This window comes from Rhipicephalus microplus, chromosome 4, assembly GCF_043290135.1.
Source record: "Rhipicephalus microplus isolate Deutch F79 chromosome 4, USDA_Rmic, whole genome shotgun sequence".
NCBI classification, from domain to species: Eukaryota; Metazoa; Arthropoda; class Arachnida; order Ixodida; family Ixodidae; genus Rhipicephalus; species Rhipicephalus microplus.
In genome coordinates this window covers 182,146,061-182,162,087 of record NC_134703.1, presented here as the reverse complement: position 1 = coordinate 182,162,087, position 16,027 = coordinate 182,146,061, and the positions used below count along the sequence as shown (strand labels likewise).

At 44.5% G+C, this 16,027-nt stretch overlaps 1 protein-coding gene across 1 annotated transcript in view; it reads right to left on the bottom strand.

Annotated features, from left to right (window-relative positions):
- Window positions 1–16,027, bottom strand: part of ci (transcriptional activator cubitus interruptus) — a 96,862-nt gene that overhangs the window by 10,800 nt on the left and 70,035 nt on the right. Inside the window, exons 5-9 of the mRNA XM_037423727.2 lie at window positions 14,343–14,524; window positions 13,674–13,895; window positions 11,113–11,262; window positions 10,271–10,435; window positions 8,160–8,417 (exon numbers count right to left, since the gene is read on the bottom strand). Of these exons, the coding sequence (XP_037279624.1) occupies window positions 8,160–8,417; window positions 10,271–10,435; window positions 11,113–11,262; window positions 13,674–13,895; window positions 14,343–14,524 (977 nt within the window). The remainder of the gene's footprint in view (window positions 1–8,159; window positions 8,418–10,270; window positions 10,436–11,112; window positions 11,263–13,673; window positions 13,896–14,342; window positions 14,525–16,027) is intronic.

The following is a 16,027-nucleotide window of genomic DNA, read 5'->3' as shown; positions in this document are numbered from 1 at the left end:
AGGAATTAACCCACAGGTGGTTTAGAGCAAAGATAGATTGATCCTCTGTTCAAAATACTACAGTGGAATCTCGATGATACGATCAAGGCTAATACGAATTTCCGGATGATACGAATTTTTTTGTGGTCCCTGCCGAGCCCCATTACTTTGCGATGCACTAAAGTGTGTTTGTTACGAATCGATTTTCTGCCCGCGTCGTTTGATACGAATGAACGCCGCCCCACTGACGGCCGCGAAATGGAACAGCGCTCAGCCGCGCGCCGGAATGCGCGCTGCACCGCCGGTTTGGCATTTTGCCAACGGCGCCTGCCAGCAGCGCGTGGCGGCCTCCAGCATCGGTGCCCGGCGTGCGCAATATCGGAGACCTCAAAGACCGCTTGCGCCCTTTGATTTCGGTTTAGGTTTAGAGGTGGCGCTGGCCACGGTTTCCTTTCTTTCTTTCTTTTTGGGTGCGGCGACGAGGACGCGAGGACGCGGCGGACTGCGCGGGTCAAGTGGGGCGGTGAGGCTTTTGTTGCTGTTGTGCTTTTCCTCTTTCTCTGCGTGGCGTTGAACGGAATGGCTGCAGTGCTGTGCTTCGGGCGGCGTTCTTTGTGTTTGCGACATTTTGCCTAGTCGCAACGAGCCATGTCTCGCAAGCAAAAAGCGCTCTCCTTTAAGGAGAAATTAGACATCCTTCGAAAGGTCGATGAGGATACCAACAGAAAGCGGACGGAGTTGGCTAAGGAGCTAGGCCTTGCAACGTCAACACTGAGCACAGTCAACACTGAGCACAACACTGAGCACACGGATTTCAGGCCTCAGGTGGGTGGCTGCAGTGCTTTAAGACTATGCACGCCGTCGTTTACAAAAGCGTCTGCGGCGAAGCGAAAAAAGCTGACGAGGCAGTTGTCAGCGACTGGTTAGAGAAGCTGCCGTCACTCATTGCAGAGTATGAGCCTCATGATGTTTTTCATGCTGATGAGGCAGGTCTCTTTTTTAACCTGCAACCGGAAAAGAGCCTCTGTTTAAAAGGCGAAGCATGCAGAGGAGGCAAAAAAAGCAAAGAGCGTATTACTGTGCTCTTGTGCTGTAACGCCGACGGATCGGAAAAGCTTAACCTGACCGTAGTCGGAAAGTTCGAAAAGCCCCGGTGCTTCAAGCGTGAGAGTCGTTTGCCGTGCGTCTATCGCGCAAACAAAAAGGCGTGGATGACGGCGGCGTTGTTTGAAGAGTTTTTGTCACTTCTGGACAGGAGGATGGCTTGTAAGAATCCGAAGATTCTTCTTTTTCTTGACCAGTGCACCGCCCACTCGAGGCAAGTAAATAAATGCTTTTTACGTACTTGTGCCTGGATGAGTTCACGTCTTTACTTTTTGTTAATTTAGCTAGTTTTATTTGTTTCGATGATACGAATTTCGGCTAATACGAATATTTTTCGTGACCCCGTGAGATTCGTATCATCGAGATTCCACTGTATATACTTTGTAGAATTTCGTCTTTGTGATGGATTGTCAAGAGCAAAAAATTACAGAAAAATCAAAAGAAGCTTTTTTTTTCTGTTTATGAACTAGGGTCAACACGTCAAAATGGCTGCCGTCTTCGAACTAAATGGTTGGCACACATATAAAGGCATCAATAAACCATATTGGCATTCTACGATGCACCACAGCTCAGGCTCTACATAACTATAATGACATAGCTATTTTATATAAATTAAGAGGCACAATGTGAACATGCTAAAATGTCGCAGCTATTACTTTTGCTTTAACCTCTTTTGCAAAGCACAGTGGTATGATTACTTTGTAATTATAGCAGGTACGGATGATTACCCTGTGTATAAAAACAAGCTGTGACACTGCAAATACAGCCACCCGAATTAAAGCATCGAGTTTTCTTCAGCATGAACCTTCTTGATAGTAGTCTTGTATCCAAAACACACACACAATAGAGTTGACTACATTGTGCTACATGCTACCCAATATATTAAAGCTAGAACAATCTGTGAGCCTAAAATTCTACCGTCTTTCTTTGCTTTGTTTTAAAGCATAACTGTCTCGATACAGCCCTGCTGCTTCAATTCAATCAGTTTGTGCGATTGCAGGAAGGAATGAAAAAGTTCTTTAGTTATGAAATGATATCCAATAGTATGGAGCCCGCTGGCCCCACAACAAAAATACAGTCAAACCTCATTAGTGTGTACCCGCTTTAAAGCATGCTAATGTTTAAAACATAGTTGCGACGAATCCCTGACCAAGTCTCACAGAGACTATATAATGCGTTCGCGGACCGCTCAAAGGAGCACTGACATCAAATTTACTCATGTCAAGATTTTTGCGTCAATGAGTAGCTATCGACCCTCTAGTAGCGACCTAAAACGCATCTGAGTGACGAATGAGTATAAGTAATATTGATTAATATATTCGCTATCGAACGCACTTCAAAATGCGTGGAATTCTCGCTAAATTGTAGTGCTGGCAGCGCTACGTCGCGGCCACGTTGAGGCCGCTGCACAGCTGATGCCGCTTTCACAAAAAATGGTGACGTCACACTGGTGTTTCGTCTGCTAGGAGCGCATGTACAGACAGTCCAGCTGTATCTCTGAAGGCATAGACATGCCTCTGTCACTAACATCTTCGTCCTCGCCGTCGTCTCGGTCAACATCGGCAAGTGATGATGACAGCGACCTGGAATTGGGTATCACCGCGATTCGCGACGATCCTTGCTTGACAAGCTCCACGTTAAATTCAATGTATATATATTTATTTAATAGTCCCACCAATACTGTCGAAGCTCAGAAACACCAACTACGCACCTCATGTCGCGGACGTTTGGCGAGTGAATCGCTGCTTTCAGCTACAGCAGGGCACACGGCAGGAATAGCCTCAGCCTCGAGAAGACGTTTAGTACAGCCAGTGAAACTCAACTCGTTCCCCAACACAGTATTTACCCTGTAGCAACTCGCCGCAAAGTGAAGAGAGCAAATGCAGCTGTTGTTGACAGGTGTCCAGTCTCTCTATACAATGACGCATACGAAGTCAACCCACTGGCTGCAATCAGGTTCATGGCTTGGAAAGGCATAAAACGCCCCTCACTTTCCGCTTTTTCAGTGCCTCGGCGTGCAGGTTCTCACTACGCAGCGATTCCCCCTACATTCTGGCACGCACTGTTGCTCTGAATGATCGTACTCACACACAGTGGAGCACAACGCAAATAAGTCGGTCCGACACGATGAATCGAACGCACGCTTCAACACAGCAAGGAGAGCTACTAGTGAGAGCATGGCTGGGAGTTGGCTCCAAACACACTCGGAGATCGTTGACATCATCATTACTAGCATATCATCACTCAGGATGGTATTTGTGGAATGTATCACACCGAACATGTAGCACTAGTGGCAATGTCCCAGGGCAGTCTATTTTTCATTTTTTTTCTCCTTAACTTTTCCATGCTGTTCGAAATCGAAATAAAATAACTTTAACACATCAGACGCCATTCAAGTTTGGCCAAAAATACCTATGCACACCAAGTGATTGAATGATGGGCACATCTCGATCTTGAAATTCGATGTCAGTGCTCCTTTAAGCCCTAGTGTTAGGCTTATGCCTACTGGTTGGTGCATACTGACTGCATACCACGATAAATTTGGCGCCACAAAATTTTGCTGCAACGCTTAACTTGCAGGCACCACAATGTGCCGTGAACGGTTTTCCGTCCTGTTGATAAGTGCGAAAATTAGCCGATAAGTTATTCTGACGTCTGTGCGATTTCGGTGATGACATATTACGAGTAGTCATCGGGGAAAAAACAAAAGCGAAATGGCGACCACCGACAAACGCGCTGGTGTAACTTATCGCCGACAAAAAGTCTTATTACAGTAAGCATCCTCGGTTATCTGCTCGGGCACCTTGTGGCATAGCGTCACTTTAGGCCTACTGCTCGCTTTTAGTAGGCGACTGCCAGGCCACACTAGACCTCCGCAATCGATGCCGCTTCGTTATGTGGGACCATGGTCAAGCGTGCACCGCTTTACAGAAACGCTAGCAGCTCGCTGATGCGGACTTTAGCGTTGCTGGTAGCAGGCACCGAGAAAACTTGCTGTATTATGCCAACACGCACACCGTACAGCAAGCGTAGCACTGTTGTAACCATGCTGTCCAATTTTATACAGTGACAGCCAGAACGCATCTCCGTTCGTTGCGAGGACTGCTAGAGCATCGCGGAAAGCGCATTGTTCATGGAAAGTTCTACGACGCAGCAGGCTACTTGCTGCATCGGCTGTCACAGTGTGCGTTGAGTGGGCGAAGCATTGCATGCAATTAGCAATGCAGAAAACGATCTGGCTCTCTGTGACCGTAACGTGTTTAACAAATAAAAACTGCTTTAAGTTCTCGCTTAGAAAGAGACCGCGGAACAACTGCATCACGGACAGCAGATTGTGTCTGCTCCGTCGCTGCACCATGCTGCATATCCTAGACCGCACAGTAGTCGGGCGGCTGTGCCACAGTCAGCGAGATTTCTGCACTTTGGCACTAAATTGCCAAAGCATGTCTTAGGCAAATTAGGCAATATTTCTCGTGGCACTGAGTTTCCTCCTTTGTTGGCGGGGATGGTGCATGTCAGGAGATGCCAATTTGTAGCTGGTGGTTAATGCGTAGTGCGTATACTCCGTTTCATACACCATGTGCAACGCTGTCAAAGCTAGTGCTCTTGTTTGCGCTGTGTACTGCCGCGACCAAAAAGTAGTGCGTCGCTTGGGGTGTACGAGAATCAATAAATGCTTCTCGGGAAACTTCTAAGCATACATATTTGTCATCAGGTTAAAAAACAAAGCCTGTGTTGTCGAATAAACAATCCAAATATGCGAGTTGGTAATTTATGTTTGTCGCTTTCGTATCAGGTTTTCGTTCTCCGCGCGACCCGCGCCGCCGTTTTTTTTTTTTTTTTTTTTTTTACTTGTTGTGGCAGCTTCGAAAAAATGGCGTCCAGCTCTGCGTCCTCGACCACCTCTCCTGCGCGAATTTTTTCGAAGCTTCGCACATCAAAGCTGTCAGTACGTAAGTTGAAGTTACTGAAAAAAAAACAAGGTTTCGAATTGAACTTGCAAAAATTATTTTTAAAAAAATGGCACCACGTGGATTCGAACCCATGCACTTCAAAACTACGGTGAACTCTCCGGAGCGACGCGTCAGACCACTCGACTACGAAACCGCGCGGAGCAACACCTCGTGTTTTCTTTCCGGACTACTTGCCTAGCCTTCACAGCGTTGCACCTGATGTATGAAACGGAGTATAGCTATGCCGCCGTCCTTGGCAGGTACGTATTATTGGGGTTTAACTGTATTTCCAGCTCAATACTAGTGGGATAATCAGGGCGAACAATGTAAGTGCCTCAGACAGGCTGGTTGACGTTTTGATATGAGAACCTATCTTTCGCGAAGGCCTCCTATGAAAACGTCCGACAGTATGCCTGAGGCATTCCCACTGTTCACCCTGATTGTTCCACTACATTGCTTCCATCTGTCAGCTCCCATCTTGATCTTGCAGTTCAATACTAGGCTTTTGCGAATAGTGAATCTCAGGTTTGAGGAGAATTCAAAGCGAATTCTGATTTTGGTCGAACATTTTGAGATCGAGTTGAATAGGATATCACATATTTAGAAAATGGGCATATTTGTCATGACCTAACTCGCACAATGCTTTTTTTTTTTTTTTTTGGTTCAGGAGAAGTGCAAACAACTTTTAATAGTATCGGGATTTGACTTTCAGTAGAATGCAAGCAATAACCTGTAAAATATGCTACGTCCTAAAATTTATTACATTTAGAGCATATAAGCCAGTATAAAAAGCTTTTCAACATAGAAAAGGAAGAATCAATGTGAGGATAATACAGTCGAGCTCACTTATAACGAACCTGAGCCTGACGCGGCATCCATTCGCTGTATCCTGAAGTTCGTAGTAAATGAAACAGTTTTTAAAAAACTTGCGAGTGAAAACACAAACTTTTCTGCCCAAAAAAGTTCATAATGCACGTGTTTCGAAGAGCAGAAGCGATATAGGCGGTCGAGTTTATTTCTGCTCGTTTGCCGAGGTCCGTGGCATAAACTACATGAGGCACTGGCTCCAAAGTTTCGTCGTTCTCGCATTCCGATTCCTCCAAATCGCTCTCGCCACGTACTTCATTCACAATGCCCTAATCCATGCACGGTCTCGCAGTGTCCGCAACATCATCAGCCGTAATTAAACCATCGCAACAGATGCCCCATCCGCTCTCCAGGTCGGAGTCAACGATGCGCTGCCACAAATCACTTCCGGAGTGATACTGTTCAGAAGCTTCAGGCTCGGCATCGACGAAGTCGGCCTCGCGAAAACAGTTTCGCGTGCATGTAGCCATCACCACCGCCCACAAAATTTTTACCATCTCCACAGCTCAATACCGGGACCCCAGAAGTGGTAAGTTGGCTGCCAGGTGGTCAACAGTTATGAGCAAGCGCTCCGCAACGCGGCACCTAGCGCGCGGATTACGCTCAAGCCAAGCGGTCCTACTTTCGACGTTTCGTTGAGCGACAGAAAAAAGCGTGCAAGTCCTCCAGTCTGCCATCCTGACCACACACGCACACCAAGAGTGAGCCAAACACGCACACGTGACACACATGCCAGAACGCGTGCAACAGCTCTGGGCCCGTTTCTAGTCCGAAAATGAAACTAATTTGAGCTGGCGTGGCTGGCGTAGCGAAGCGGTGGAGACCAGCGAAGGGGTTGTGATCAAGAGAGGAGGAGAGCAGATTTGCAAGAGAAGGGCAAGGAGTTGCGATAGAGTGAAGAAAGAGGAGGATGAGGCGGGAGGGCGACCTTGAAAACCAAAACATAAAGGAAGAAGGCAGGTTGGGTAGCTTGCTTGAAAGGTCCGCAAAACGTGCAACTCGCACGTAGAAAAACTTGCGCATGCAAACTCCTGCGCATGCAGAAGTCAAAGCACGGCCGCCTGGATCGGTGCGCGAGGTGGTGTTCAAAGAATCGGCGGCCGTGGTCGAAAAATCGTTTTGTTGCGCCAGGGGGTTTGCATGGCCTCACCAACTTCGATAATTCACGATTCGTTTCGCGCAAATTAACAGTCGTTTTTGCGCTTCCGCACGCGTGCGGAGGGCATGCTGAGCCATTTGCAAAGTAAGCGAGAGCAAGTCCTAAACACAAAACCAGAGTGAGTGGGGTAGGATATGCCTGTGCACTAGATGCAGACGATCGGATACAGTCGGTGGCCGAGGATGTTGGCAAATGGTCTGTTCACTCCAAGCTGGCGATACCAGCAATCAAAAACAGCGATCACCTGCAATGAGAAACAGGGTAGATGGCCGACCGGTTTTCGAAATATAGGTGGCAGTGTAAAAACACGGGATTCGGAGAGCTCAGAATAGCGGGGGGGACGAAGGACAGAGGCGTGGGTAACAAAAAGCGGCCAGGGAGAGCAGCCACTAGAGCGGCACGGAGGCAGGGTCAGCGTTTAACAATAAGGATGTATGGGCACCTCGCCGATGCCTGATCAGGTTTCCCAGGAAGTCGGCAGAGCGCCGACTCCATTCACTGTAATTGATCAGCGGCGCTCGGAGATGTTCGTTGTAAGTGCGATTTTGTGCCATTGAACCAATGTATATTTTCACGGTCACGCAGATATTGTTCATTTTAAGCGAAAGTTCCTTTTAAGTGGGGCCGTTATATGTGGGCTCAACTGTATTGCTACATGGCTGACATACCAGCGATCAGAAGACGACAACAAAGAAGAGAGCTGGTCTGTCTGCTGTGAGTGCTGTTCTCCATCTTAGTCTATGCTATACGCATGAATGTAAATATATAGCATCAAAATAGCCACGCCTGGTGTCATTTTTACGTAGCAATATGTTAATTGAACTATAGAGTTGAGCTTCGTGACAGCGCAGATTTCTTCTGGATACGTGTTTGGCAGCTCAGCACCCCTCTGTTGCAGTGAAACCATCATTACATTGGGGACTAATATACAATTTTGTTCATTGCAGATACTACTTTGAAATTTTCAGTAATTTAATCTGAAATTGAGGGAAATTCAAATTTTGTAATGATCGTTCAAATATTCAAAAAAACCTATTCAATACCATTTCTACCCACATATAGGGGGCACACAAAGCGTTTGGAGCATCGGCACTTGCCTCAGACTTAACGCTGGGACTGGACACGCTGGCCAGCTTGCTTGCACCATCATCGGAACGAGGACTGCCCTCGCTGCTGGCAGCTGGATCCAAGCTGTCTCTGAGTGCCCCACTGCCATCTCCAGGGCCACCGTCAGAGCCCTTGTGCTTCTTGTTGGCATAGAACTCCGCACCGTGCACTGTCTTCACGTGCTTCCGCAGTGAGCTCGGGTCCGTGTACCGCTTGGTGCAACCGGGAGCCTTGCAGACATAAGGTTTCTGAAAGGATACCGAGCAGTGCTGTTCTTGCCTCACAAAAACACCAGATGCGCATCATGGCCAACACGCACAGTCATTGCTGAGGAGGATAATAAATGTCTGCTGGAATTTCTTGCCAGCTTGCATGGGATGAGACTTTAGGGACATAAATTGGCGAGAACCACGTGACACAATGACGACATGAAGCATGCTTTGCGTGCACTGCCGCAGATGGCGTGGGAGGCTTGGTAAGTCTAACGCCGGAATTTAGTCATGTGCGCTCACTGTGCCAATATGCTCATGCGGTGGAACCTTTTTATTAGCACGGCTTTTTTTCTGCATGAGCTCTGAGTTGAATGAAACAAGCATGGCGGAATATTTTTTAAAAAGCACGGATATTCAGAATGCGACCAAGATGGGTGCTGTAGAAAACATAAAATGGCAACAGTGTGACGATAAAAATGTGCATTTTTTACACGTTCATCAATAAAAAGCTGCGATGGATGAAATACTGATCTAAAACGCATGAAAATCGACGAGGTGGTGCATAAATAAAGGCGGACTCTAAAATTAACACCTTTTTTTGTGATTTTTGGTCTCAAAGATTCACTTCATTCCATGACCAAAAACAGGTTGTCTACACTGAAATAACTGTGCAACTGCTCACATGAGCAGGTACTTTAACATAACCTTATCTGGAAAAATACCTAGATATGAAAATATTATCAAAATATGCTAGCACCACTATTCAGCGTATTACATGATAGGACTAGATCTCTGACTGAATACCAAGATATGAATTGCATTTAATGTAGCTTACAAAGGTACATCATTTGCCTGACAGGTGAGCGATGTCCTCTATGCATGCCAAATCTAGGTTCACTCTCTATTAATCCACATTTACTCTAGATTGCTCTTTCGTGTTAAACATTCATGTGTACTCAAGGACATGTGTTCACATGCTATACAGGCTGCGAGTATTCACTTGCTACGTTCTCCATGGCATAACATGCCTCGTATACCATATCAAAGCATCTGCGGAGAAAAGGGAGACGCTGCTGATTCTTCAAAATGTGCTTGCACGCCTCGATTAAAATTTTCGATGTATGTTCTCTTCGATGGTCTAGTGATACATGTCAAACTGTATGACTTCCAGTCGCTTAGTTTTCCTGAAATTATATTAAAGGTAGCAAGTTGTAAATCATGCCTTTAAATGCGGGCCACCTCGCCTTTGTGACATCACAGTGTACTCCCAAAAGCAAAAGTTTGGTGGAGGTGAAATGTTCCACAAAGCTGAATTCTGGTTTTGTCTGGCAATGTGATTTCGAAATGTTGCATACTGCACTTGGCATTCCGACCAATACAGCCACCAGCTTGACTACAAGCATGAAGCACTGATATAACAGAAATTCCCATTTGTTGTAAATCCAATGCCCACAAACTTTTGCTGTTGATAGTATGTATCTACATCCCTGAGCTGGTGAACAAAATTGAATGGCAATCATTCTGCTCTGAAATCATCCCTTTAATTACTGATGTCAAGTTCCAAAGAGTTGGCAAAGTTCGGTGCATAGTCCAACGTCACCAGTTTCTCTTTTGTGGTGCCATGTGGGCTGTGTCACAGCTGGTCAGGTTGACATGCCATTGTATAGATAAATGAAGCACCCACACGTTTTAATTCTGGTTTCAACAACCAATTTTCTCGGTTATTTAAAATCATAAGTTACTGGTTCATACATAGCTTGAACCACCTTACCTGTTGAAGGGCTGTCAACATCATTCGAAAACTACCACATTGCAATATGGTTAAAGAAACACCACAGTTCCTTTGAAAGCTTCACATTGAAAGAAGAAACACCTGCAAGAATGCACACCTCATTGGAATGGGTACGGTTCTGGTGCTTGGCCCTGTCGGAGGCATTGCTGAAGGCCTTGGTGCATCCGGGGAACTCGCACATGTATGGCTTTTCACCGGTATGTGACCTCAGGTGTGTCTTCAGGTTCTCCAGGCGGGAGTAGGCTTTCGAGCAACCTTCAAACTGTGTTGGGAGGGGAAAAAAGCAACTTATTGAAAACTTGAGACACAGGCACGCCGAAGCCACTCCGCATATCCTCAACAAAAAACCAGTTCTGCAGAAATCTGCAAGGCAGTGAGAAATATGTGGCAGGTTTTTTTTTTTCTTTCTTTTTTCATTTGGGCTATGCTGAGTTGTCTTCTCAAAGACGTTTGACCAGTTCATCTAGAAGCCAACCTTCTGAAGTTCATGAGAGCATTTTATGTGCACTTGGCTTGCGCGACTGTCACTTCTTGGGCCTGAAGCAAAGTTATAGCAATTGAGAATAGTAGAGCATGAATATTAGCAATATGATGCAATTATAAAATCTGCGATTCTTAGCCTGTACAAGCCCTTATAACATGCATGTAAACATAAAGAAATATTAATCATCAGCGTGCCTTCGTGGCAATGCAAGTAAAAGTAATTTCACGCGATTGCAGCCTCGCACAGCAGAAACGCCATCTTTTTCGGACGACCACATGTGGTAAGACGTATTAGCTCATTCGTTTCCAACTCCATGATTTTAAATTATGGAAATCTTGTACAGAGTGAAGTGAATTCAAACAGTAAAAGCACTCAAATACAGACAAAAGGCTTGTGTCAAGTTGATGATATTTTACTCAAGTAATGTGGAAAAAAAATGAGAATGGTACACTTACAGTGCACTTGTGAGGCTTTTCTCCTGTGTGGCGACGCATGTGAACAACCAGCATGTATTGTGCTTTGAATGGCTTTTCCTCTCTTGAGCAATCCTTCCAGTGGCAGACAAAAGACTTCTTGTTGCCGTGGATGTGGTCATTGTTGATGTGCTGCACACAAGGTAGCCGTGCTCAGTACGCTCCAACAGCTGACGAGTGCGAGAACACCACAGCCAAACAGTTTGTGGTAGGGATGGTAGGGAAGACCTCTAAGCACAATTTTTCACATGCTAATTTTCTAGGCTTGTGCGAATAGTGAATTTTAGGTTCGAAGCGAATTCGAAGCGAATAGTGAATTGGGTTGAATAATTGAATGGAATTCGAATAGTTTCATCTCACTTATAAAGAGAAATAGGCATATTTATAATGACTTAATTAACCTGCACAATATTTTTTTAATTGATAAAAGGCTTCTATGCAAATTCCTTTGTTTTTTCATTCAGGGGAAGTCTAAACAACTTTGTGTAGTAGTAGTAGGATTTGAATTTCTATATGATGCAAATGATAGCCTGTAATATCTGAATTTTAAAATTATAATTTAAGCATATAAGGCATCATAACAAACTTTTAAGCTTTAAAAGATGATGAATCGATTTGAAGGCGATATGTTCATTTAAAAGGGCCCTGCAACACTTCTTCAAGTAGCCATGAAATGAATGAACTAAAGGAGCTTATTGTCCTACGATTTCACCGCCACAAAAATTTTTTATATTAACTGAGGAGCGCTAAAAAATTGAAGGACAAAAGGGAGACACCTAGACACAGTGCATGCCTCAAAACTTTTTAGAATCCTTCTAGTACGAATGGAGTTGCAAAGATTTGTCACACGCTGCAATTGCATTCTCTCTTCTTGTCTCGACGAAAGTGCTGGAAGCTAGGCAGGGAGAGATGGCACGGAGAAAGAAAATATGTCACATGCACCCCATGATCTTGAGCACAGTTTTTTTCTTTCTTTTTTTTTTCGAATACACTCTTCAGTGCGATTGTACACCTACGCGTGGACAATCGCACTGAAATCGCGGTTTCCCGTGGTGGCACCAGTAACGACCGAGCATGCCATGCTAGAATCAGCCAACAGCTGTGACGTGTGATTTTTGAGCTTGTGGAGTCATTTGCCCAAAAAAAAAGAGACCAATTTTTAGCCGACTTTATTAGGTTATTGTGGATTGAAGGTCGAGTGCTTCACTATAATATTTGTAGCAAAACAGCCATTTGCGCTAGCTCGTAGCGGTTCATTATGAAAGATAGAAGTGGGGAGCAGTACGTAACAGGGACGGGAGGAGAGAAGAACAACACAAAGCGCACAGATAATAAAATATGGTTCGCGTGTTCTCGGTAGCCTCGAACACCGATTGGCAGCATTTTCTGACCATGCTCAGAATATGTTGTAAGGCCCGTTTGAATTTGAAGGGGGGCTTCGCAGCAGAGAGGACTTCTTTTGAACAAGTGCTTTCATGTCTTAGCACTCCTACACTGCAGTGAAAGTACCTTTACAGATGGTTGCATGCAGATTAATATACACCTATCCGTTCACTGCCAATACTTCACAATTTTCAATAATTTAAATTTGAATCAACGCGAATTCGAACACTCTACTGTTTGTCCGAATATTCAAAGCATTCAAATATTCACACAAGCCTATAATTTTCGTTCGCACTTTCTCACACACAAACCCCACAATCTTTGCAGAAAATTCCGAGAATAAGTTGGAGTGTGGGCGATTAGGGTAGAGGGAAGGTTTTTTAGGCGAACATCTTTGACAGATATCTGTCTGGCTGGGTGAAATTTCCGGTAAGTTTACAGACCTTAAGCTTTATCTTGAGACTAACTTTGCTAGAAAGTTGATGTTATTAGTATGAAGGTTTAATAGCTTTGTTAGATAGGAAGCATAGTGTCAGTCACATTTAGAAATAAAAATCATCAAAACCCTTCGTTACTGTTTTGTTTTTTTATATTTTGGCATCAAAGTAGGGCCCCCTCTACCGCCCTCAGGTACTTGCTGCCAGCAATCATTAAACTGCCCTGTTATAAGCCTAAAAATGCACTTTTCCTGCTCTGAGAAAATAGCAATTGAATTTACAGATGCTGCACTTATTCTCGTATAGCACACCCCCCACAGATAAACTGAACCCCGAGTGCAAACGATGCAAAAATAAGAATAGAAAATAACATCATGTGCTGCACTGAAGTCACCTTCCTTGTGCTGCCATCAAAGAGTGTTGTGAAGCCATCTCATGCACGAAAATCATTTGCAGTACGGCAGCAAGACATTCGCTTTGAACATTTTGTACGTGTTGCTCAGGTTATCCATGAAAAAACATGGTCAGTTTACAGAACATAAGAACCACAGTAAAAATAAAACCTAAACATTGCATTCAAAGAAGATCTGGTTCATATGTAAGGTCTCTTAGTGCTATTTATCATCGTGGTGCTTATAGTTACAAAAGCTTGACAGTGAACGCATGTCTTGGGTATCTGCATCAGACCGCTTACAAGGCATACTAGAAGTATTACAGACTTACCTTGACCAAATCGTCTTGTGTGGGGAACTCACGCGTGCATTCCTTCCAGTGGCAGTTGGTCTCGATGAAGTCGCCCGGTTCGTCCCTCATGTCCCCCGAGCCGTCCCGGTCATCGTCCATCAACGCACCATCAATTTCTTTCTTGACTCGTCGCCGGGCCTCTTCAGTGTCCACCGTGCTGCTCACTATGTTGCTGGCTGTTTCCCGACCACTGGCAGCATCCTTAATCACCCAAAAATACATTGTGCAGTTTCATGAGAGCGGACAGTCAGACAGGGCAGTGAGTGAACCACTCGAACAATTTTATTTCGATAAACACTTTTCAAGGATACTGAGGACAAAAGGAGCTGAAAGCAGCTTCAGAGTGCCTGGCAGCAGCAAAATTGAACACTCATTTTCCCTGCAAACCTTATTCCACGCATGCACTAGACAACAGGAGCACAATATTACTTATCAACTATCACACACAACTATGTACTGACACAAATCGCAATTTCAATTTTCAATGCTTCAGGCCAAATGTCACATACAAAAAGCCAAGTATTATTTACAGCAGAACAAGTGCAAAGAAATACAACGAACTAAAGTGTGACAACTCTCACTAAAGCTAGAGTGGACGAAAGTCGACTTCAGCAGTGTGGCTTTAACAAATGACAGATGCCTTCTCACCTTGGTGTCAACCTTGCCTTGCGGAGTACCCAGGACAACCGGTGCGGGCAAGATTGTCTGCGGTGCAAATGCACCAGCACCAGGCAACAGCAACGGCCTCATCAACTGGTTTAGCTGATGAAGTTGCTGCAGGTGGCTTGCCACGGTAGGTGTGCCCATGTTCATTGCTGGACTAAGTGTGCCTGCGCAATAATTATGGGGGCAGAACTAACCAGTATCAGCTGCTAGGTTCACACACCCACAAATCATAGGGTTATGAACTGCCAGACACAGAAGCACACAAACTTGTGCTGCCTTCCTCCTTTTTGAATCCCCCAGTCGCATGTACAGTGCACAACATTACAACAGCACAACACTCTCCACCCTTTTAAAAGCAATGTCTTCGTTTTCTTGTAAATAGGGAAAAAAAGTCTAACAAAAAAGGTAGCATGAACTAAATTATACTGATGGCAGTACCGCACATGTGCCTTCTGCTTTACTACAGAGCATAATCACAACACGGTAACTACGGCTAAAACGTGTTCCACACTTTAGTTTGTCGATACAAATAGCTGTCCAATCAGCTCCATCAAGCAGTCTAATAGCTGCTGGAGAGCACAAAGTAGGCATTATACGGTGAAAAACACCAAGGGAAAGATGAAGATACAACTCTAAATGTGTGTACCATTTATATTGCGGGCGGGGCATTTTGTAATGCCATAAGCATGTATTGTTTTCACTACAACTAAAAAAATACTGAACCAAATAAGCAGTCAGTTAGAAAGCAAGCATTGAAAGCAAGTCGCATATAGAGCTCTCACAACTCACCATGTAGTCTTCCAATATGAATGCAGAAAAAAAAGAAAAAAATTATGACATAAAAGCAGTGGCACAGAAATGACTATTCAATTACCACTAATATACTCTTCACTTGTGTGCAAAATGCTGCTAGCAAGGAATTCTTCAGACAAACTGAAGAACCCTGTACATGGGGACATTTAAGTTACTCTAAAGCTTCAAGTGATAACGGCCACTACGTTGTACAACAAGTCGCAAGCAAAGAAGGTACACAAGTAGCCATTTCTAATTTTTAAACACTGTTTCTCTTCTATTTGTTCAATATTTTATTGTTTCCAGTTTACTATTGGTGTTGTGCTATCGAAGGTTCACTTTCATGTTCTTATCACAGTGCTAAATGCAGATGTCATAGGAGTCACACAAAGAGCAGTGGTAACAGAATTCAACAGTGGTATTTCTATTCTTATGACGTGGCAACACCCCTTGAAATGCTTTTCGTTCTTGAAGCTGTGTCTTCATGTAGCTCAGAAGTTCTGTACCATGAGGACACTTTTTCAAACGAATCTACAATAGACTGTGAACACAGTGTCGAAAAAATGCCAGGCCTGCGCGGAAGGCACAACACAGTCACAGCAAAAGCTAAAAGAGTGGGCTTTCAGAGCCTTTTCCTAACACTCATTAGGTAATTGCTACAAGCACGCTTGCTTGATGCCAACTACGGCATTAATAATAAAAATGTTAGGGTAGTAGGCTGGCATTCGCTATGGCGTTTTTCGTCATTCTTCTGAGAATCATGGTATCGGCCAAATTATTGCGAGGAATTTCATGCCAATCGTTCATGGAGTGGCTGACAATGACGAGAAATTATCCCTGAAGTAGGTAGGCAACACAGTTAATAGCTGAACAAA